Source organism: Triturus cristatus, chromosome 2_1 (assembly GCF_964204655.1).
Source record: "Triturus cristatus chromosome 2_1, aTriCri1.1, whole genome shotgun sequence".
Taxonomy (NCBI): domain Eukaryota; kingdom Metazoa; phylum Chordata; class Amphibia; order Caudata; family Salamandridae; genus Triturus; species Triturus cristatus.
In genome coordinates, this window is record NC_140581.1 from 782,539,721 (window position 1) to 782,563,678 (window position 23,958).

General features: G+C 44.1%; 1 protein-coding gene across 1 annotated transcript in view; it reads left to right on the plus strand.

Annotated features, from left to right (window-relative positions):
• Nucleotides 1-2,022: 2,022 nt before the first annotated feature.
• Nucleotides 2,023-23,958, plus strand: part of ROR2 (ROR family WNT receptor 2) — a 243,850-nt gene continuing 221,914 nt past the window's right edge. Inside the window, exon 1 of the mRNA XM_085632721.1 lies at nucleotides 2,023-2,417. Coding sequence (XP_085488847.1) covers nucleotides 2,324-2,417 — 94 coding nt within the window. The 5' untranslated portion in view covers nucleotides 2,023-2,323. The remainder of the gene's footprint in view (nucleotides 2,418-23,958) is intronic.

A 23,958-nucleotide genomic window follows, 5' to 3' on the forward strand; every position in this document is an offset into this window, starting at 1 on the left:
GTCCGGGTTGTAACGCAATTAAAGAAGATTTAGCTCATATCTTATTCTTCTGCCCTGCCTACAAAGAAATACGCAGATCTTGGCTTGTGCCACTATCTAGAAACTTAGGCTTAAAACAATGTGCACAAGCATGCAGGATATTGCGTTATGATACCTCACCCCCAATTGTGTTCACTGTTTCCCGTTTTTTACATAGTATGTGGCGGAGGAGGTCCGCCCTTATTAATCAAATTAACGATGTGTAAATTTCATCTTTGATAACCCTTGTTTAATAATTCTTTACCTGTATGTATAAATATTTATGTTTTATCTTGTATGTACATATTTTACCTGTGCTTTTATGGTCAACGACCGAAATAAAGCTATCAAAGTGAAAAAAAAAAAAAAAACAATTGCAACTGGAACACATGGCCATTGCTCTGTGAGTTGTACAGAGAGGCCAAGGATTGGATGACCATGTATTATGAAAACCTTTCTGACCCACTGACAAACACTGCGAAACTTGCACTGTCTTCAGCCTCAACTCCAGAGCTCTCAATCGTGGCCCATTAAAAGACACCTGGAAGCAACTCAGTTCAAATTATGCACTAAACAACAATAATATGCTACACACAAAAAAAAAACTACAGAAACAAAACATCCTGGAAAAAGCAAACACTTTTAGGAAATGCAAGATTAAGTAAAACATGTTCAAAAATCAAATTGCTGCCATAGATTACCTTTATGTTATTTTACATTCGTTATTCAGAAATCAATCAGTGTTTCGCCTGCAAAGTTGAACACATGAATGAATATAGGTTGCGATAGGGACCTATTTCAATGTCCATTTTTAATCACTGATGCATCTGACACCTCAATGGTTGACGCCCTGCCCTTAGAACACTGTAAAAGCCACTTTTATTGGTTGCAATCCACTTTGCGTCCATTTAACGATTTGGTGAGCTTTAGTACATCTGACTCATAGTGTCTTAAATTTGCGCCCAGTATTGTGATGGGTCTGCTGAGAACAATAAAAACTACCAGACCCTAGTAATGAAAGTGGAAACACTTATTTGAGGTAAAAATGTCTTCTTCAGAAAATAACTAGCTTTTTTCAGAGGAAGTTAATTATGTTCAGCAAAAACTGAAACCATGTATCTGATACCTAAATTTGTACATTTTAACAAAATGAAAACTAATATTTGGAGAAAACAGAATTGGATTCTAAAGTCTATTTAAAGCTAATAGTTGAATGTGATTTACGCTCAGTTGGAGAGTTCTATTGCTGATGTCATTTTGCTTGGTGCCAGCGAATGCTATGGAATTACTGCTAGTAACCATGTCTGGTTGGGTACTGTTCAGAACCTGCACAGTTTATCTTTGTTCGACCAGTACCTACGAGCAATCACTCATGCATAGTGTTGCCACTAATGTAATATTTTCCAAAGAGGTCACAAGAGTATCACCTGTGTAATCTTTTTTAGCATCTGAGGTTGATTTTCATTGATCGGAAGTACCTCTTGATAAAGAAAAGGTTGGAAACTTTGCTCCTCAATATACGTGAGAAGCTTAATAGTGATACATTCATTTTTTAAAGATAAAGTGTTGACGTTTCCCATTATATATTGGGAATACAAACTTATCTATGTTGGAGGTTTGACAAAAAAATCCCCCTATTTTGTAAAAAGAAATTATATTTATGTATATATAATCTAAAGGAGGTGAGGCAAATGTGATCATCGTAAAATCACCTGCTGCCAAGTGGGTGCAAATGTCGCGCAGACAATCCGAGCTGTAAATCACATGCATACATTTCTGTGGTGTTGGGGTGACAGATGTGGTTTCGGGCCCTCGGTTGGGATTGGCCATCTGAGGGGGCTAAGTGTTTTCCAGCGCAGTGGCCGCAGTGGTTTCCCAGCTCAGCCTCTGCTAGGTGTAACCTTCACTTCTGGCAAAGCAGCCAACCGCGTGCTGTGGGCTGGGCTTCGGGAGGCGGCGGTGCGCCTCTCCTGGGCTGGACCTGGTGGCAGCGCTGAGCCCGTAGTCAGTGGAGCCAACAAACTTTTCCATCAGGGACCAGCTACCGGGAGTGAGATCCAAAGACCGTGAAGGACCAACTCCTGCCTGCATAGTACAAATAGCACGCTCCACCGGCCACTCATAGCGCGGTATTGGCAAAGAGGACCTTTGTGGAGGAAAAGTGTTTGGAGGGCTGGAGGCTGCCGGCGCGGGGGACTCTGCGCGTGAGAACTGGCAGGAGCCCCGCACGGGCTGAATTGATTGCGGCGGACCGGTACAGACTGCAGGACCAGGGAGGGACCAAGAAGCAGGAGGCGCCGCGAGGATGCTGTGGACCAGGGCGCAGCCAGGGGGTCTCCTGGGGGCTCTCCTCATCGGACTGCTGCTGACCTCCTCGCTCCTCCGGCTCAACGCTGCAGGTAAGACCCCGGAGCCTCGCCTTTCATCGTGCTCTGCTTTCACGCTTCCATGGGAAGGCTGGGAGGTACCTCTGTGACCAGGGAAACGTGGCTGGGCATTTATTAAGAGACGCGCGCGCCGAGAATGAGTCTGGAGAGAAACTTTGGGATGCAATTAAACCCCCCTCCTCATTTCCTGAAGAAAGCAACCGGAAAAGTCCCTTGCCCGTCGCAGATGTCTGGAATTCCAGACTAAGGGAGGGGGCACGGGGTCAGGGGCTGGATTGCTCAGATCACCCCTTCGAGAAGTCCTGCCTTGCATCCAGTCCCCGGTGACCCCTCTACGCACCGGGCTCCGTCCAGTGCGCCACTGCCCGGTGCTATCGGGAACTTTGATGTCCCGAGATGCATACCAGTACCCTCTGCCCTGGGCGGTGGGAGAGGGGCCGGGGTCACCGCGCAGGAAGTGGCTTCCTCGTGATTTTGTGTTATGTGCGGGGTGGGGGCTATAACCTAACCCCAAATAATGTGTTAGTGAGTAAGCTGTTTTTACCAGCAGATAGTTACTGTGTTCAGGGGTAAAGCATGTTCTTACATATAACGGGACAGATTTGCAGTTTTATGTCAGGGTGCGTATGTGATAAGTTGTGCCTGCCTATCCACTCAACTCTCATCTCAGCCCCCATTGTGAGACACGGAGTTTGTACATTTCCCAATTCCTGAACTTTTAACAACAGCAAGGGTGCCTAAAATGTACTAGTGTCCTCTTTTTGGAACGATGCCTCTTTTCACCCCATCTGTTTAGAGTCAGATGAGATATATATATATCTCATAGACATATTTTCAGAAGAGTTGCCGTCATGCATTTTAAGTGCGTTGGCTAAAAGCGCACGGCACAGTTTTAGTTCGCCTCTATCTGTCGCTTTTCCAGCTGTTCACTTTGCCCCGCGCAGTTGTTGCCAGTGCGCGCTTTAAAAATGATAATGTTTGTCAGGAATGCCATTGAAATGCAGCCGCCCCTGCGCTATGTTTGGGACTGGCCACGGTGCTGCAGATTAGAGTGGACGTGCTAATCAATGGCCCGTTTGAGGGGACGTCCCGTGCCTTTGTGGCTTTGCCTAATCCATTTACCTCTCCCCGGGAGGTGACAGATGCCTGGATTGTGTGCTTCCTGTTGTTCTGCTCTGCGGGGCCCCGGGCCCCTCTTTCTACCATGTGTTCCCCTTCAAGGGGGGTCAAATAGTCCGGGAAAGCTAGGAGCTCTTCGGGTTTGGGGCCCAACGCCACTCCGTGCTGGTTCTCCCGGCGTCTTTTATGTCTCTCCCTGAAACATGCCACGGTGAGGGTCAGGCTGCTGGCTCTGCAGCTTGTGGTGCCTTGTTTTGTGTGGGTGGGGGAAGGGTTGACCTCACTACGGTGTTTACCACGGTTAATGAAGATCAGATGGGAGTACACTCAGAGCAGCTCTCTGGGCGCAATCTGAGAGCGCGCACGAACCGACTCGAACAATGTGTCCGGCACGTCCGCCTTAAAGCAGCACTATACCCGCCTTTTCTTGATCTATTTTTCTAAGGCCACATTTTGTTTCTTAACTGTGTACATTTTTTTAAATAAAGAAATGTTAGCAACTTTTTGCATGTAAGGGCCCCATTGTTATTACACTGCTTATCTCAGCGTTCTTTCCATTCATGTTTGAGAAAGGCTCCTCTGAGACCCCTAAGCGCACACACAGATCTATAAAATGAGCATTGTAACTCCAGGTGGTGCAGTGAAATGTTTCAACAACTCCACGGGGAAGAACACATTGCGTTCTTGGCTTAATGCCAGGAATGGCTGAAGGTGTCACGCATGACACAGGGTCACTGGGATTCTGCATAGAGATACAGTGATGATGTCACCAGGATCTTCCAAAGCATTCAGCGGAAACCACTTCAAATTGAGCTCTGCTAATTTAACAGCCAACTGGGCGCGTTACCAGAAGCACCCGCAAAGAACCGCTTTAAAAAAAAATGCACGATGGCTCGCATTTGGAAAAGCTACGCTCCTTTAAGCTGTTGCGTCACAAAACCAGGACTGAAGGGCCCACCTGACGTCATAGGCCCTTTGGGGACTCTGCAGTTTAAACAGTCGGCCGCATATCCTCCATCAGTTACTTGCTTGATGATTTGGTGTTCATAAAATATTAATGTTGTCGAACAATAAAAGGCTTCCATGACAGTGCAAGCCTCCTCACACTGCCCACCAGGGCATAGCACCCCCTTTTCAGTCTGATGAAAAACGTGCCCATTCAGTTCGTGGCCTCTCTCGCAAGTGTCAGTTTCGTGCCTCTTGTGAGAGTGAGTCTGGCAGGGAGAGGTAGTCCCAACAATAACTGGTGTCTGTAGATTAGCAGATTCACACGTTGTAGTAACCACACAACCCTCGAGTGCCTTTTTTTCCCAACTGGGGTTGAGGGAGGGGGTAGAAGTAGCTGCAGGCATCAGCATGGCGCAATGATTTTCCAAACTGTGGGTCAGTCTGAGGTCACCGAGAGAGGACAGCAAGCTTTGGGCCTGATGCATAAAAGAAACATGGGTCTGAGCTCTGGTGGGACAGGAACAGACACTACTGCCAATGGCTGCTCTCTCTGCCAGTTGGACAGCATGACAAAGAGGGGGCTGTTGTGCCCAACCGGGTACCCAGGTAGCCAGCCGTGCACTCATATTGTAATGAATCAATTTCTGCAGACTGTGAAAGCCTCATGGCGCAGTTCAGTTAATATGATGGCCTTGTAGTGGAATGTGCTGCATATGAAGGCTGTATTGTGGCAGACGTGAAGGGGTTTGCAGTAAAACTATTGTGGGGGAAAAAGTGCACTGAAAATAAATCTTATCAAAATATTGTCTGCTGAAAACATAGAATGAAAAAAAGTTGTGGCTGCAAAGAAAGCAAAATCGAAAAACGTGCCTTATAATGCCATGGGGAACAGGGGCAATTGACACCCTTCTGCTAAAGTAGAAAGGCGCATTTACAGTGAAGTGGGAAAAGGGGACTTGTAGAAGGTTTTTAGGATTTTGGGAAGGTTAGTATTAAGGGGTTAAGTAGGTTGTTTGGTAGGGTTCAGGGATTAGTAGCTTTAAGGAGTAGTTAGGGGTTTTTAAGGTTTGTTGAAGGATAATGTTAAGGGGTAGTAGGGTTTTTTAGGGTTCAGTTAAAGGCACCTTTAGGTTTTTTTAGGGCTCATTGAAGGGTAAAGTTAAAGGGTAGTAAGGGTTTTTAGGGATCAAGTAGCATTAAGGGGTGCTTCTAGGCTTTTAGGGATCAAGGTAAGGCAGCATTATTAGGGTTCAGGGGTGGGTAGCATTAAAGTTTTTTTTTTAGGATTCATGGTAAAGTAGGGTTGAGGGATAGTAAGGGTTTTAAAGGTTCAGGGAAGGGTAGCTTGAAGGGGCATTCAGGGTTGGTGCTTTCAGGGATTGGTAGTGTAACTTAGTACTAAGCGGTTATCAATGTACAGAAAGATACGTTAAAGAATGCATGTAATAAAAACAACTATAAATTCAACATTTTGGGATTGTCATAGCTAATAATGAAGCACACGTCATTATGCAGTCATTCTCAACTTTACTTCCATGTAGTGTTGAATTGATCACGTCTAGCCTGTGAAGGTCTGCAGCCCACACTGTTTTGGACGTTAAGGCTGGTGGGCACTGTGTGGTGTGATTGAAGGTTGTGCTGTGATGGATATGATGGCGTGGGAGCTACATTACAGTCGAAGTTAAGACATCTTTTTTTTTTTTTGAGTTTTATATAGCGCAAACTAGACCCGAGGATATCAGGTATCAGAGCGCTTTACATGAGCACCCGTTTTGTAACAGATGGACACATTCATCCTTGACACAGTGTGATAGATGTGAAAGTTCCAAGGCAAAGGGTAGTGGATGTAGGGACACAGAATTGGGTATTGCGTATGTGACATCTGATTGGCAGTGCTTAATTTGAGCCAGTGGTTTACGGTGCTCAGCACCACCAGTTATTTGTCAACAACAGCACTTATGACAGCTGCCCAGTGACATTTAATTCTTATTGCTTTGTGAGCCTCAAATAACGTGAATTGTCACACTTGTAGCAGTGTGATGGTTTGAAGTTGTGCAGGTACTGTCATTGGCAGCACTGGCATGGCCAAATAGTAGTGCAAGCTGCAGTGGCCTCCCGACAAGGGCCCTGGGACTTACCTTTTTACAAATTAGGCACTGCTGATGGGCATGGTGTAATGAGATAGCTGCATGGCAGTTTGGTCTGGCTCTCAAAGATGCAGCAGTAGGGACGCAGACATACTCTGGGTACTTTAGGCTGACCTATATACATTTTTGCCAAGGGGCACATGCCAAGGCAATGCATACAGATTGCTTTGCCAAAGCTCACATGTAGGCGACATAAGGGGCGGACCTAAAAGTAAAGGTAAAGTACCTAAAATGTGGTATTTCTACTCAGCAAGACAATTAATTATAGGCCATTGCTTTTGGGTAATCTTGTAATTGTATTTATAAAGCACATTCTACCACTGACGTGGCATCAAAGTGCTTTTCAGCGAGTAGCACGCTACTACAGAACCCAAAAAGGATTAATGGTGGGTTAGTATAGGGAAGTATCTGTTCATTTGAGCAGGGGACATGTATGTATGTATGTATGTATGTATGGCGTATTTATATAGCGCGTACATGTGAGTCTGTTAGTTGGATTGAATAAGATAATGGAGGGATAGAAAAGGGGAGAGTCTAGAAAGTGTTATTTGCAAGATCATAGTAGTAAGTTGAGGTGTGGGATGAGTAAAAGGAGAGATGGAGAAGGGGAGAGTCTCTAAAAAAAGAATAGTGAAACTATAGTACTAAAAGGTATGTCATACATGAGTTAAGAATTTAGAAAGGGTTGCTTGGGAGATCATAACAGTAAAATGAGGTTTTGGGTTAGCCAAGGAGGGATAGATTGGTGAATTGTCTAGAAAGGTTTATTTTGGAGGTTATAGTTGTAGAATGAGGTTTGGAAGGAGTCAGAAAGTGGGAGTAGAGGCTATATAGAGAGAGGTATAGGGTGAGACAGAGGAGTGCATTGGAGAGAGTCAAAGGTGCATTTTTTGGGTTGCCAAACTGTGTTGCCTTATATCAACATCACATAAAATGCAGCCCCGGGTTGTGTTGCTTTGGTTTACTTACTCAGTATTTTTGTCCCTGTTGTGATTCCCTTTTTCGTTTGTTGCTCTGCCATGTTGCTCCGGCTTACGCCACATGATTGCATGCCCCCGAGAGTGTATGTCTCAAAAACTCCTCCGCTAGTTGCAGGTATTGCACAGGGCATATTTCATGATAGAAGCATTAGTACATAGGAATGAGACACTGCATCTTACACACACATTTTTGCATGGCAGCCCCAGCAGGTATGTATGCACACTCACACACTATACATGGATTTTGCTTTCTTTCGCCCACATACACTGTTGCCAGACACTTTTCTGCCTAGCTTTAGCTCCCACACACAACACATACAGGTCACTTCCCTCTCTCACTATACATGAAAGTTTCTACTCAAGTACCTAAAAAATGTCAGTCCCTGTATATACACATCACACACTCAAAGACACCTATGCATGGCCACCTCCTCGCTCCCACACACAACAAAGCCCATGCATATAGACGCACACATTACATGACAGTCCCTTAAACACAAATACATATATCTGCTTTACATGGCACACAATACACTCGCATATAAGCGCTATATAAATACGCTATACAATACATACACAGTGATGGACAGCAGGCCCTCAGACATACCTTTAAATTACAGTCATTACATACTTGCACATACTTACAGCTTTACATTGCAGTGCTTACATTAGCATACATATATATACCAAAAAATTGCCAATGCTGCTAAGCTTAATAAAGCTAATTATTTAGGCTCCTCACCTATGAGCAAAACTATAAGTGGGTTGGACTCACGTTGTTAGATTCAATCTTTCTTCTAAGTTGGCAGGGTATGCTCAGACGTGAGTCCCTTGCTCACTTTGCCACTGGATTCAAGCAAGCCTGGCTGAAGACGGCTGAAATGCCAGGATCCAATCCTAGGAAGCTTGTTTCCGGTCCAGGGAAGGCATCGCTTGGCAGTTCGGGCTGGACTGTTCCCATGAGGCACAGGGTCAGACTGATTTGCATATGGCCATGGCTGAACTGGGGTGGCAGAGTGGGCTAAAGAACGGTGATGGATCAAACCCAGATCTGTTGACTGGGTGTGAGTGTTTGATTGGTTCTCATGCTCCGTCCATCACCACCCCCTTTTGTACCGCTTTGTTCGCCATAAGTTGGCAGGGTATGCTCAGACGTGAGTCCCTTGCTCACTTTGCCACTGGATTCAAGCAAGCCTGGCTGAAGACGGCTGAAATGCCAGAAACTGTTCCTAGGAAGCTTGTTTCCGGTCCAGGGAAGGCATGGCTTGGCAGTTCGGGCTGGACTGTTCCCATGAGGCACAGGGTCAGACTGATTTGCATATGGCCATGGCTGAACTGGGGTGGCAGAGAGGGCTAAAGAACGGTGATGGATCAAACCCAGATCTGTTGACTGGGTGTGAGTGTTTGATTGGTTCTGATGCTCCGTCCATCACCACCCCCTTTTGTACCGCTTTGTTCGCCATAAGTTGGCAGGGTATGCTCAGACGTGAGTCCCTTGCTCACTTTGCCACTGGATTCAAGCAAGCCTGGCTGAAGACGGCTGAAATGCCAGAAACCGGTCCTAGGAAGCTTGTTTCCGGTCCAGGGAAGGCATGGCTTGGCAGTTCGGGCTGGACTGTTCCCATGAGGATCAGGGTCAGACTGATTTGCATATGGCCATGGCTGAACTGGGGTGGCAGAGTGGGCTAAAGAACGGTGATGGATCAAACCCAGATCTGTTGACTGGGTGTGAGTGTTTGATTGGTTCTGCTGCTCCGTCCATCACCACCCCCTTTTGTACCGCTCACTTCCTATGATGTCATTAAGGTCAAAAGGGTGTATGACGTCACTTTCACTGTCCCCGGCATTTTAGTGAATCGACATTCATGCATTGATCTAAGGAAGGCTACTTATATAAATATTTCTAATAAGTCTTTACCAAACCATATACCATGCTGCTTTCTATGGCAGTTAAAAAGTATCTTTTTTGAGAAAATGTTCATGAATTAAGGATTCTATTGCATTTTTCATGTATTATTGAATTGTTCAAATAAACAAAATGCTTGCTTGTCAGCAACAAAGCAAGAACTGATGAGACACCGACAACGAACCCATGAGTATAAGAATTAGGAGCCAAAAGGTTTATTCAGAAAGCACTGCCTGCAAAACAGTGACAATGTGAAACCCAGGTTTATGAGATTTATTTTAGAAGGTGAAACAGAACAGGCCGTTCTCTTGATACTAAGAAGGTGAATAAAGCAGTGCAAGCCATCATTAAAAAAACGTGGTTATCAGAGTGACGACTGAATTTGAGCATTATATTACATCAATGAGTTTGTGAGATTTCAGTTCTGCCCTGCACACATTTGTGAGAGCAATGAGACCGCACAACAATATGCATTTCACAAATACTGTTAGAAGTTTCTGGGTACAACTAAGGAGGAGAAATGGCAGAAACGTTTGCAGTGGCGGCTACTACTTAACGGGGATGGGTGGGCGGGATGAAAAAAAAAATCACTTGCCGGTCCTCTTTGGTCGTACTCCAGAAATAGGAAGCACACAGGCTTCCTGACTCCCCTAGCCAATCACAGTGTTGCTGTCAACAGCATGACAGCAGTGGCGTGATTGGTCTGAGCGCTGTGGTTCAAACCTCTTTATATACTTTATATACGTTTATGACTCTTTTAACAGAAAACTGTGCAGGCGGGCAGGGACACCAGTCTTACAGAAGTTGAGGAAGCATACGGTTTTTCATGTTTAACTGCTGCCTCAATATTTCTATTTACGGCTGTAATGAAAAGCCATGATCTGCTCAATTTTGGTGCAGATGCCACTATGGCTGTGCACGACTTGCCATTGTATGGCAATGAGATGGGCGAATGGGGGCAGTGGTTGGACAGAGGAGGAACCGTGTGTAGAAGAGGAGCAGGAGAGATGTGCAGGGGCAATATCTGCGACATAGGATCAGTGGAGTGCCATGGAGGCGCGTAAGCCTGGTGTTCAGTAGTGGAGCAGTGACATATGGGGCAGTGATGTAGCAGATGTAGGAAGTAGATGCATCCCTTTTACTACTGACACTTTATATAAGGACCTCAACTCTTCATTTCTGGCAGAGTCAGAGACATGTCATGGAAGTTCCCCATCCCAAGTTTAATATTCTTTATTTTTTTAACGTTTCCATTTGACATAGCTTTTAATTAAAAAAAAAAGTGTGCTTTATCTGCTCTTTACTGTCTGGGTGTGTAGGCTTGTCCGTCTGAGATGCGTTCCGGTGTTTACGGTCTGTAAATACTTGACATGAATCATGTTGACGTCATCACAGCGTTCCCTGAGGCCGCGTGGCAGCATTCGCTTTGATCGTTGATGGCGGGAGCTGCTTTGGAGGCGAGCCTTGCAGTCCCAGTCAGGATTCTTCTTGACGAATGCAGTGAGTAGGAGGGGGGCGGGGGTGTTATTATTTGTAGCAGTTGGTTTGGGCACGTGGATAAGTGTGTTGAAAGGGCTAGGTTCTTGGGCAGTGCCGCTGCTTCAGACTCATCATAACTCATTACACAGTGAAACCCCAGAGAACCCGTTTAGATGGCGGGCACTCCAGAAGGGGCGAACCCAAAGTGGTCTGCAATGGCCCCATTCTTCGGGAGGCGCGGGGCGGCCACAATGGCCGTATTCACAGCACGCGGACGCGCAGTCTGCAGATCACAAGGTGCCAGTGTGCAGGCAGCCACACCGCGTTTACTGCTCCGAGAGTTATAATTGACTTCCACCGAGCTGAAGATGTAAACCGGGCACGCGGTATCAAGCGTGGAATGTTCTCGGCTTCTTCCGGGAATGGGCCCTCCAGCCTACATAAAAGTCGTGCTTTGAAAAGTGGGCCCTGCGACTCGCGGAGCACAAATGGGCCTTTTCAAGCCAAACTGAACCTGAGACACTGTGACCAGCTTCAGAAACGTTTAGATTCTCTCTCTCCTCAAGGGAGGCCGTTTCTGTTCATAGCTTAAGGAAGAGTCGTGCTGTTTAATTTGAAAGAAAATAACTTAACGGACTCCACTCCCCGCGCCAGTGACGCAATTTCATTTTACGTTACTGCGTGATTCACAGGGCCCGATTTCATGACCTGTTTAGGTCGCTTGGAGAAAAACTCTCCAGCCCCAGGGTTAGTGTACACTTTAACGGGAAGGGTAAAATATTGACTGCAACCAATTAACCGACGTGTGCTGGGCTAAAGGGTGTGACTAATCGGCTGCAGCGTGATGGAACTAGAGTGCCGAAAAATGTGTGTGCAAGATTAATGTAATGTCACATGTGTCTGCATATGTAATGCACGGCCATCTTAAAGACCTTTGTAATACTACATTCCTCGCAGGCCTCAGGCCGCCATTACATGCTTCCCTGAGGGCCTCTTGCTTCTCGTCACACATCTGGCAGAGTTTCGCCTCCTGCTTTCCAGTGCTGGGGAGTGCATTTCTTATGCTGACTGGTGCCTGTGATATATATATCGAAAAAGGTGGGAAGGAGGCGGCTGCGCAAGGCACAAGCCAGTGGTTAATTTGTGAACAAGTAAGTGCCAGTGCTCAGGAGGCCAATGCAGCTTGCACCACTCATTGCCCCTGCCAACGCTTCCAGTGCCAGTACCAACACAACTACTAACCATCATACGCCTACAAATGTGACAAAACTACTCCAGGGCACTTAAAGATACAAGAGAGGCTTGGACGGCTGGGATTATTAATTTGTATTGTATTAATAAACTCTATTGATAGATTTACCTCCATAATAGACAAAAAGCGCCACCACGTAGTGATCTGTCATAAATGCCAGTGTTGAGAATTAAGAGCCAGTGTCAAGCACTGGCAAACACTGCCTCAATTTAAACAGTGATACAAGGGCAGAGTCTACCGGACCAATGCAAAACTGTACTTATCCATTCATGCAGATTGTGAATGGGAAAAGGGGCCTGTTGATAAATTGGGATGCTACTACCCATGCCCAGAGCAGCATTATGGGAATAGTACTAGTCTACTAGATTAAAATAACTCATCCTCCCTTATGTCAGCTGCCATTTGACCTTCATAACGTGGGAAGGTTTGGCTCCACCATTCTCGGTGACAGCCTCTGTTTCATGGAGAGGAGCGTGTCACGAGGTCTTGTGAGGCATGCCCATGCTGCACAGCTCATATTTACATATTATAGAAAATTTAAAGACATTGTTTATGCAACATACCTTTACAATTGAACTAGTTTGGATTGATCTGTGGAATACTTGTAAGCGGTGGCATTTATATGGTTAGCATTTGTTTTCTATTTAGCTTTGGCAGAGCGAATTTCTTGTGTATGGGAGCAACAATTCATGATACATATATCACGAAATGCTACCATATTCAAATAGCTAAGGAAAGTTCAAATTTATTTTTTTCAATTTCTTATTATGTGATGTGTGTGGTGCTGTTTTGTGTAACTTCAACTTTTCCCTATAATTCTCTTAGCATGTTCTGCAATACTCATTGCAACATGCCAGTTTCCCAATCCATAAGTTTCACTGCTATTTAAAAGTCTGTTGAAGGTTAAGGGTAATTTCACTTATATAGCGTCCCAGCTAATGCTATATGTCTGGCAAATGGGGAACAGGGACCTCACCTAGAATTGATGATAGTGGGAAGGAGCCCAAGGTGCTGTCATTCATAATAAATTAAACACTTTTAAATAAATAGCCCTCAAAGAAATTTTGGACAGCCTGATGCTGACTGACTGTCATGTTTGAGAATGAACAATTTTCAGTTCGCATTTATTACACATCATATTTACATGACTTGCCCAAAACATTGTGATATATTCCCTTTTGACAGTAAACTACACATTGGATCTCCTAACCAAGATCTCCTTGGCGTCATGGTTGACCTGGTGAACCCCAGCATCCCTAGATGTATCTTTTCACAGGATGAACTCACCCTCTCCCCCATACTAAGGGAGTCTGGGCTTGTATGTAAGCTGAATCCGCAAATAGGCCTGGGTGGTAAACTCCGCTCCGCTTGCGGTATTTGAATAGTTTTTCCCACTCTGCGTAGAGCATGAAGTTACGAAAAACTCTGTGTAGCTGAGCAGACTTTTTCCTCTCTCACAGTTCGCCAACATTAAGTAGACTAGTGTGAGCAAGGAAAATCCAACGCTAGACCAACTTCCAGTGAGATTTCTTAACACGGGCGGTCGCTGTGTGTCGCTTAGAAACCTGCCGCTCGGATGAGGAAGCTGCCGCTTGGGTAAAACATCTACTTGAGCAACAGAAAGAAGCTGCGTCCTCTTGCGCTGCACGTGGTGCCTTTCGCATGCATTTTACAGTGCTGGACAATTGGCTGGAACTAAAAATCAGCACGAGCAGCGCGGTTTACCTCATTCCGCCACTTGCGGAACTCCATGGAGCATGGAGCATGGCAGAGTTTTTTGTCACTTTACTGAGTGGCCAACCCAGGCCTACTCCTAAGCAACCATGCCAGATCCACCTTTAAGAGCGATGCCCTAGGGCACTTTGGGAGATGGGCCTGGACGACCAGTTCTTATCTTGGTCCCCTGGTGCAAGCAGCAACTCCCTAACATGCCCAGGGCAGTACTATAGAGTACCCTAGAAGGGCTAGGGACAATTGCTGTAGTGCCCACCACTGGTCTGACGCTGAAGTACCACTACCCTTCCTTTCCTCCGCAAAATACAATGACCATATGACCCTGAAAGAGCAATAAAGAACGTGAAGGGTATAAATCAAGAAAAATATACAAGAAAAACTGAAGTGGACCAAAACCCCTCATCCGGTACCTTTACACCATGGATGAGTTGGCACTTAAAATAGCAACACAGGGTTCCGGGGGTGGGGGGCAGTTAGCATGTCAGTGGGCTTCAGGGCCACCAGCAGGAATCAGTAAGGCCTGAACCCCCTTAAACCAGCTTAAATGGTGAATGCTTTGGGCTCCTTAAGCCCCATCAGATGACCTTGCCGCCCGCGCAGCTTGTAGGTGCGAGTTACCATTATGGGCTTTTGCCGGTGCCCAAATACCTAACAAAGAACAATGCCAGCAGCCATCGAATGTTCTCTCTCCGGTGTAGCCCACACCTATATACCGGGATCTCCCATGGTGGCGGACCACTTTTTTCACACTCTACTGAGGCATGTGAAACATAAAACAATCACTTTTAGAAAGTCAGATTTCCTATAAAACATATACACTTTTTTTTCAATAACACTAATAGGGGAATGTATTTCGTTTTTGGGTTTAGTCTTCGTTTTAAAACTTTGACAGCCCTCAAAGAACCTCAAAGAGAGTCAGCTTATGTTTTTTATATTTTACAATGCAACACACATACAATGTCTCACTGTAAGTGATATTGCATTTGCTGTTTTTAATTTTCGTGTATAAGCAATTTGCCCTAAAATAGTTTTGGAAGAATGCATGAAATTCTTTCGACCATTTATAATTTCATGTTTGATCATTTCATTTATTGTGACAAGTCTACTTGTAGCCTCCAACTTTTCATACATTATTAAATAACACCCAAGGTAACCAATTTGCAAAACTTATGTAATATGGAGCCTTGCACAAGCCACCTAATGCACAAATGGGACTTGCATATTTTGTGAGGGATCGTAGATTTTTTGAAGAAATAACCCTTCATTACAAAAAAAGTTGAAATCAAATGCGGATTAGAAGGAAAAAAAGAAGCACTTTGAAACTAATGACAATATGATAATGCTCAAGTCCAGCCACAACATGGTTGCTTTAAATAGTAAATGTCTAACACCACCACCAAAGACAACAGCAGGTGCCACGTTAGCACGCTGCAACAGCTAATCTCCACACATCACACGTGACATTTGCACATCTTGTTTGCTTTTCTAACCCTACAGCTTACTACATATATATATATTTATACATTGCACAGAAGTTCTTTCCACACATCCATAGGGAAAGAAGACGAGCCACACCGGTCTTGCAGGAAACAGTGTAAAGTTTATTCACACCAACGGTAGAAGACGCGTTTCGGCTGACAAGCAGCCTTGGTCACATGACCTCGCCTTATACATATATATATACATACATACATATATATGTATGTATATATATATATATATAATAATATATATATAATAATATATCACAACTTTTCCGTCATTGCTAAAAAACTGAACAGCACTCCGCGTAGTCTTCAATCAAACTTTATTCACACAGCGGATTTACACTGGAAGCGTCAGACATGTTTCGCCTAACCTAGTCTGGACGAAACGTGTCTGATGCTTTCAGTGTAATTCCACTGTGTGAATAAACTTTGATTGAAGACTACAAGGAGTGCTGTTCCGTTTTTTATCAACAATGAAAGAGTTATGAGGTTCACACGCCCGGGCGCAGGCATTTTGTGAGCACCCCCGGTGATCAGGCTGCATGCCGCCTTCACGCAGACTAACAGGAGGAGAATATATATGATCAAGATCCCTAGAGGATCGAAACGTGTCAGGCGAGTGAGAGAGTGTAAGGGAGCGGAACAATAATAAAAAACATTGCACTTATTTGTGGTCTGTCCTCCATTGGTGTTCAACGCTGGAAGATGAAGCGGCGTATGGAGCTTTACTCATGTATATATATTCACTTAAAAAACCATAGGTTTCACACATGTTATAGTTAGCTGGACATTTCACTCGTAAAAAACCAATGAAATTCCCCCGTTATAGTTAGTGCAGGCAACTATAACTCACGCGACCGCAATCCTCTGCTGATGACGTCAGATATTACATCACTGTATTTAGACACTTATTTACCCATGTCTTCTTCCATTAATCTTTAGCTATACATATATTACAAATATTTATTTTTCATAAAGACACATATGTCATCAGTGATGTAATATCTGACGTCATCAGCAGAGGATTGCGGTCGCGTGAGTTATAGTTGCCTGCACTAACTATAACGGGGGAATTTCAATGGTTTTTCACGAGTGAAATGTCCAGCTAACTATAACATGTGTGAAACCTATGGTTTTTTAAGTGAATATATATATATATATATATATATATATATATATATATATATATATATATATATATATATATATATATATATATATATATATATATATATTTTCTCAACAATGGTAGCTCACTCTTACATATTCCCCGCACTTATTTCTGCAGATTTAAGTCCTGGGTGGACCCCCGCTTGCTACCACGTCCTCAATCCTGCGTGTCGGCCCCACAATTGGAACGATGTATTCGTTCCAATTGTGGGGCCGAAATAAGTGCGGGGAATATGTAAGAGTCTGCGGACATTTTGGCACTTCAACTCCCACATGCCCCAGCCAAGCCTTATTGAGGGCGGGACTTTTGACATTAGGGGGTTGGCCCGCAGCATGCACATACTTCCTCCAAAACCCATGAAGAAGAGGAAACTCGAAACGCGTCGGAACTGGGGGAAGCTGCATAACTCACCTGCTGGTATCACACGTCCATACCTGGTTGTAAATAAAGGCTGGTAACCCCGTGAAGGCTCGAGTGCGTTTTGCAGTGAGCTACCATTGTTGAGAAAATGTGTATATATATATATATATATATATATATATAGTTAGTCACTGGCCATGTCTTGAGTGATGTGATATGGCAGTGCATTGCTGGGCTTAAGTTATAGTTAGCTGCTGAATTTCAATGGTTTTGTACGCGTGAAAGGTGAGCCTAAATATAATGATCCTTTAACCTTTGTTTATTTCAGTGACAATATATATCCAGAAGTAAAACATTCCTCTAGAGAATGCCTTTCCTTGATTTGGTGTAAATCTATTCAGTACTTGTCAACAAATGACCATTTAAAAAATGTTTCAGGGGGGGCTTGAAAGGTTTAAAAGGTTAGGGCTTACTGTGGTAATAAACTCAGATTTGACCTTTGCACTTTATTAATTGTGACTGCAAGTTTATTAATATGTTACTTTAAATAACATGTTATTGGGTCACAATTATTTTCACTCTCATTCACGTTGTGTGACTCGTGCCCTGCACACACTCAACAATGGTAATAAATAGCGTATAACATTCCACTTTACTGCACAATATACAATCAGTACCATGTGATTCAGATTAGCCATCAGCTGTGGTGTTTAAAGTCAGTTCCATTACTCCCTGTAGACATTAAGGTACCTATTATTCTCCCCAGTAACTATATGCATTCTCCCTCCATGTCAAGGTCATCTAATTGTAACAGCTGCTCCTGTCAATAATCTTGCTTAGTGACACTTACAGTTCCACCTTCCATCCTATACTCATTTTCAGGATTGATAATTCCTAATTGCATTGATGTGAGTTTAAGTTTCGAGCTCCCAGGCCCTCCTTCCCCATTTTATTAAATTAATCTTATTTCTTTCCACTCCTTTGAGCGGTATCAACGCTGGTACACATTCTTGCGATCTGAAAATATGGCTGTTATATCTCCTTTTTTATCGTTAACATCACCTCATGAGTAGAGGTGGGTAAGCCACTGAAGTCTCGAGCCAGATGTCTGACTCTGATTCAGCTCAAGGCCCTCTTGGACCCTCGGCCAAAAACAAGCAGAGCTCTTGTGGCTTCTACCCTGCTACCATGCGCTAACCTGATGCACCAACCGTTAAAGACAAAACGTTAACAGCTGAGGTTCAACAGGTGAGAGATAGAGATACCCTTCTGGTAGTTGAATTGCACAATATAAATCCAGAAAACCGTGTCTCAATCCCAGTTTCCTAGTTGACCAAACTGTGTGATCCTAGGCAAATAATTCATTTCACTCTACCTCATTTTTCTTTTTTCTCACGTATGATAGAGAGTACCTTCAAATACTTGTGCTCAGGGTGTGCACTGTACAAAAGCCTCTAGCATTTCATTCAATATACTGTAATGTTTCCCCGTTTATAATAATCTAGGCCACATGACAATTGATTTATTTTGTTCGTTTATTAATAGCATTATCATCAGGGTGTTGTGGATGAGGGATGAATGTTTTTAAGTTCATTTTTAAACAATGCCTCTCAATGCAGTGATATAATCTGATGTGCTGAAGTGAAACACTCAGGATATTAAAGAAATACATAGTTTGGCTCGTGCTGGGCTCTTGGTGCTAAGCCCACCCATTGCTCAGCTCTCCATGTTAATTTGTTGGCTTGTACCCCTCTAGTCATAAGATGCTGAAGATCGCTGGGCTGGGAAGTAATATAGGCCATTCCTTTCCATTATTCAAAAAGGAATCCCATTTACTAGCCTATTATACAGTGATGCCAGTGGTGGGTTTCCTGGGGGTGGATGGGTTAGGGGGAAAGAAGGCAGAGTGGTCAGGTGGGGCCAATGTCCCATCTGCAAATGTCCTGGGTCCACATGTGCCTCATTAGCTATGACAACGAAGTTGCTCCAACTTACAGTTCCCTAAGAGTATTTGCTTTTTCCAGGATTGTGTGTTTCTCTAGTTTTTTTCATGCAACATATTTACTCACACATAGTGCTAGTGTGAAAAGATCGCCTCTGTGAGGCTGTGTAAATTCAGGTTGTGGGGGTGCAAGATTGAGAGCTGTGGAGTTTAGGTTGAACACAGAGTACATTTCTCCTAGTGCCTGTCAGTGGGTCATAAAAGGGCTTGGAATATCTGCTCCTCCAACCCTTGGCTTCGCTGCAGAGCGCACAGTGCGGAGGTCAAGTGTGCCGAATACAATTGTGATTTTATGCTAATGTGTGAAGTAGGTACACGCCTGTTATGGTGAAATATTGACAGGTCGAAAGTTAAAGAAATGCAGTGCATAAAGATGAGTAGGTGCAGTGTATGGGGGATGTTGAAGTGAAGGGGAAGTAAGTAAGTAAATGCTGGGGAGCATGAAGAAGGTTCTAACGAGGAAAGAGGTGAGGTTTGAGGTATACAGATTGAGCGTTGAAATATATGAGGAGAGAAGGAGCATAAGTGCCTAACCGAGCTACTGCAGAAGAGAATGGTGTAAAAAGAACAGGAGTGATTGAAGAACTCTAAAGACTACTCCCCCTTTCACAGACCTTAGTAATGTTTCATTCAGAGACTGCTTTATACATATGTATACATATTACACGTGCGCACAATGTTCATGATTGCCCCTTGTAGGCAGGTGCGGCCGGCACTGGTTAGAGCGGTGGGGTGGAGGGGGTTGTAAGTCAACAGACGACGGGATAGGTAAAATTAATTACAAAAATAATAATAAAACCACTTACCTTGCGCTCAGTGCGTCGCTAACTCAGAGATGTGGCTAATGCAAGGTTTGTAATTTATAATTTTTTTAATTCAATTTTACCTAACCACCCAGCCTCACCACTCTTACCTGTGCCGGCCGCACCTGTTTGTAGGTGGCCCCAACGGTTTTATCTGTGGCCCATTGAGTGCTCCCCTAAAACTCGCTTCTAGAAACGCCACTGCCTGTTATCCAACCCTTTACTAACTCAGTTTTGCATTGTGGCTTCCATTTCAACTAGATGAAACCTTTGATGATCACATCAGTTTATAGCTTTGATCAAGAGCTCAAAATTGATTTTTTGTATGATTTTCACGTTATGAAGCTACAGTGCCATGGATCTAATAACCCATTCTTTCAGAGGAATTCAATTTTTCTTATTTATTCTCTGGGCACCTTTGAATTGCCTGGAATTTCTTGGTCTTAAGCTTGAGGACAGACAACCAAAGGCAGGCCGTCAGTGGCTTAAAGGGTTGCCCTGCTCCATGAGAGCTCCTCCCCCAGCAGAAGCCCTTGTTGCACTGTATCTGCCGTCAGTAGTCCCACTGCACAGAACGCACAGATGATGTTATTGTTCAGTACCTGCAGGGCCTGCTTTCAACGCCGCTTTTTTCCACGATGTCAGATTCCAAACATTGGCAAGGTCTGCTGCAACCCAGTGACACGGTGGGGCACGGGCTACCCATGCTGGCTGGGAAGAATGCGACGCTTTAATTAGTATTTACAATGGCTGAAAGTGAAGCTGCCAGCATTGTACCCCCGTGTTTAGAAGAGCGAGCTATAAAACCCGAGACCGGGCTCCGCTCCCAGGAAGGCCTCCAGCTTGAGCTACTGTCCCCGTGCGCCCCGAGGCGGGCCACTTAACCTCCTCCTAATGTAGCCACCCTTGCTCCTCACTGCAGTGGAAGGGGGAGCAGTCCCAGGGGACGGGAGCAGGGCTGCTCGCTTGACCTGTGCCGTGGAAACCAGACTTCAGGGCAGCAGGTGTTAAGTGGCTCTGCTGGCCCAGGCTGTTCTGTGTGGAAGGCACTGTACCTGCAATCGCAGGGCCAAGTAGAAAGGCAAAGGGGACATTTTGTGATGTAGTTGCATGCTTTGTTTAGGGCATTGCATGGATCTTAAAGTTGCACCATTTACACAACTGTATTAAGCAGGACGAGTCAATCTGTTACTTCTGGCACCGAGTTGTCATGCTAGAGCCAACAGGGTCATCAAATATTACACAAATCCTACATCTTTTGATCCGTGTGCTGCTCCTATTGTAATTCCCAGAATGTCCACTTACCTGGGACAATCTTGAAACAGATAAAGCTATTACAGAACAGAACTGCACAGCTTATTCCCTATACTGACTTCTTTAATAGCGCATGATGGTTATCATTCTTCCTCTGTAGCACATGCCTTACAGGGAACAACCATTGGCCAATAAGACTGACTTACAGTTTGAGTTGATTAAAACATTACAAATCCTGCTCTAGTGGTAAAAAACAAAGCAAAAATGATTTTTTTTCTGAAAGGAGTGCATCTATGAGACGAATAATTTAATGTGTGATGATTCCGTTTACTATTGAGATGTAAAATAGTCCTGTGTGCATTACAATATAAGTAAACCGTAGGCAACGGGCCGAGATGTGAGACAATACCCCTCTGGGCAATGAGTTAATCCACTTTTAAAGTATTGATAAGTCTTAGTTCCAGGTACAATGACAAGTCAGATCTATATAGGTCCAAAATATCTCCAGAAAAGACAAGTGAGCTATTTACTAGGTAGATTTATCTCCTTCATGCGTAAATGGGTATAGATTGTCCCAAAAGATGGAAGTAGACTGGAACCTCTGATGTGCACCTTCTATTTTCCAGCCACTTTTAATACTATGGACTGCCTTGGTTCCCTCAGTTCTGTTTAACCTTTCATCTCTGTCTGTCCCCTGCGACTGGTGTCTCTAAAAGTGATGATTTTTAGGTCTCGCCTGAGCCAGCGCTTTAGTGCTGCTCTGGCGAGAGTTTTAGTAAGCGGGTTTTGGAAGTGCTAACTAGTGGCTTTTTTCAGGCCTCCAGCTACAGTGCATGTGCGCCAGGCGCGCACACCATTTGTCAGCCTGCGTGATCACTTTCGCGGCCGCTTTGATGTTCTCAGTGAGCCGCGCGGCCACTGAGAACATCAAAGCGGCCGCGAAAGTGCACACCATTTGCCAGCCTGCATGCCTCTCTCTGCCTTAGTGCGCGCGACGTACCCTACCCCCCTCCCTTATCCCACTTCCTGCTTGTTTTTTGGTTGAGGTGATTCTGAGCCACTTGAAAAGTCCCCTTCATTGTCATCACCTTTTCTAGCTCAGGGAAAACACTTTTAGGAATTGAGAACATCCTTCAATACGAAGACGGCCTCCTCATTCATTTTATTTAAAGGCATTTCTTCTCCCCGGGAGTCCCAGGGTGATTCCTTGCATCCAATCATATGCCAAATTGGCAGAGCGGCTCTTCTAACCACAGCTCTATTGATACCAATGGCTGCTGTTCTCACAGGGAGGTGTGACATCATAGTGCAGTCTGTCTGTCTGTCATACATGTCCCAGCTGCTTGTTATTTGAACAGCGACACTCAGATGTCACTTTTAGGGCTGGCTTCAATTCCTTCGAAGACGTATCTGTTTATGAAATGATGAAATGAGGCCAGAATATGTGCACAGTTTATTAATAAGATACTTCATGTAGGTAGTTTAGGGAACAGCTTGGAAGAACTCGAAGCGAGGCAGGCACAATAATGGAGAAGAAGTAACTATGCAGCTTTGTTATGCTTTTGGTGAACTTATGCTATTGAATATGGAGCCACAGGACTCCTTCTGGAGTACACATTGCACCTCATTGTGCTCGAGGCTGAGATTATTTGCAGACACGTCATCATCTCCTTTGCATTAACACATTTTATTTTACCCACAATATTTCTCATGTAAAAAGGGGACCTTAAAGGTCAGTCAGACTTAATTCATACTTAAGACAAGCATTGGCATAGCCAATAGGTCTCACTTTTGGAACCTTATAAGTGTTTAGTTATGCAGCACAATATCCTTGATGCGACAACATTAACTGTTGCATGGTTAAACACTTATAAGGTCCCAAAGGCAAGACCTATTGGCTATGCCAATGCTTGTTGTTTTAGAGAGCACACAAGAATCCACAGGTAACACCGATGGGGCCACCTCCAATTTGTGCGTGCGTGTATATAAATATATATATATATATATAACTGCTCCCAACAGATTCATGCAGGAGACAGCACTCCATAGAGAAAAATAAATATTTAATAACACAAAGCAAAGGCAGGCAACGTCTACGCATTTCGGTTTTGAAGCCTTGTTCGCGGTGTGTGTGTATGTATAGATATATATATATATATATATATATATATATATATATATATAACATGTGATCAAGGCCCGGGTGGGGCTGAAACGCATTTTGGCGGCGATGCAGGGCATTTAAATAAACTCACGATTGCACCAGGAACTTTGGGTCCGCGTTCGTCCTTTCCGAGAAGAAGTGAATGTTTGTGACGAAGCCAGCAATATATATATATATACATACACAAATTGGAGGTGGCCCCACCGGTGATATCTGTGGATTCTTGTTTGCCCCCTAAAACAAAAATCATCACTTTTAGAGACACCACTTATAACAAGAAAGATCAGTGGCCTTACCAGTGTTATCTATATATATATATATCCAAACCACAGTTCCACATTGAAACCCCTCACAATAACCTCAGCGGTGCGCATGCGAACATGGAATTCGTAACCATGCACAGAGTTCCTCCTTTCTTGGCGATAGAAAGAAAACATGCGCACTCCAAATTTGCTTGCTGCCGGTATAATCCAAACGTTTATTTGTGTCAGTGGATAAACAAACAACCCAACACGTTTCGGCGAACATGTTGCCTTGGTCACCGTTGGGCGCTTTTCCCTCACAACATTGGTTTAATTCAATTTCATACCGTACGTCATCTTAGTAATCACAATAGAAATGAAAAAAGGACATACATCATCTTGGTTACAACCATGGAAATGAAAAAAGGACTTGTATTTTGACCGGATCAACCCTTTATAGCCTAAACATCTAAGATTGTATAATTAATATAATCCTACCAATTGC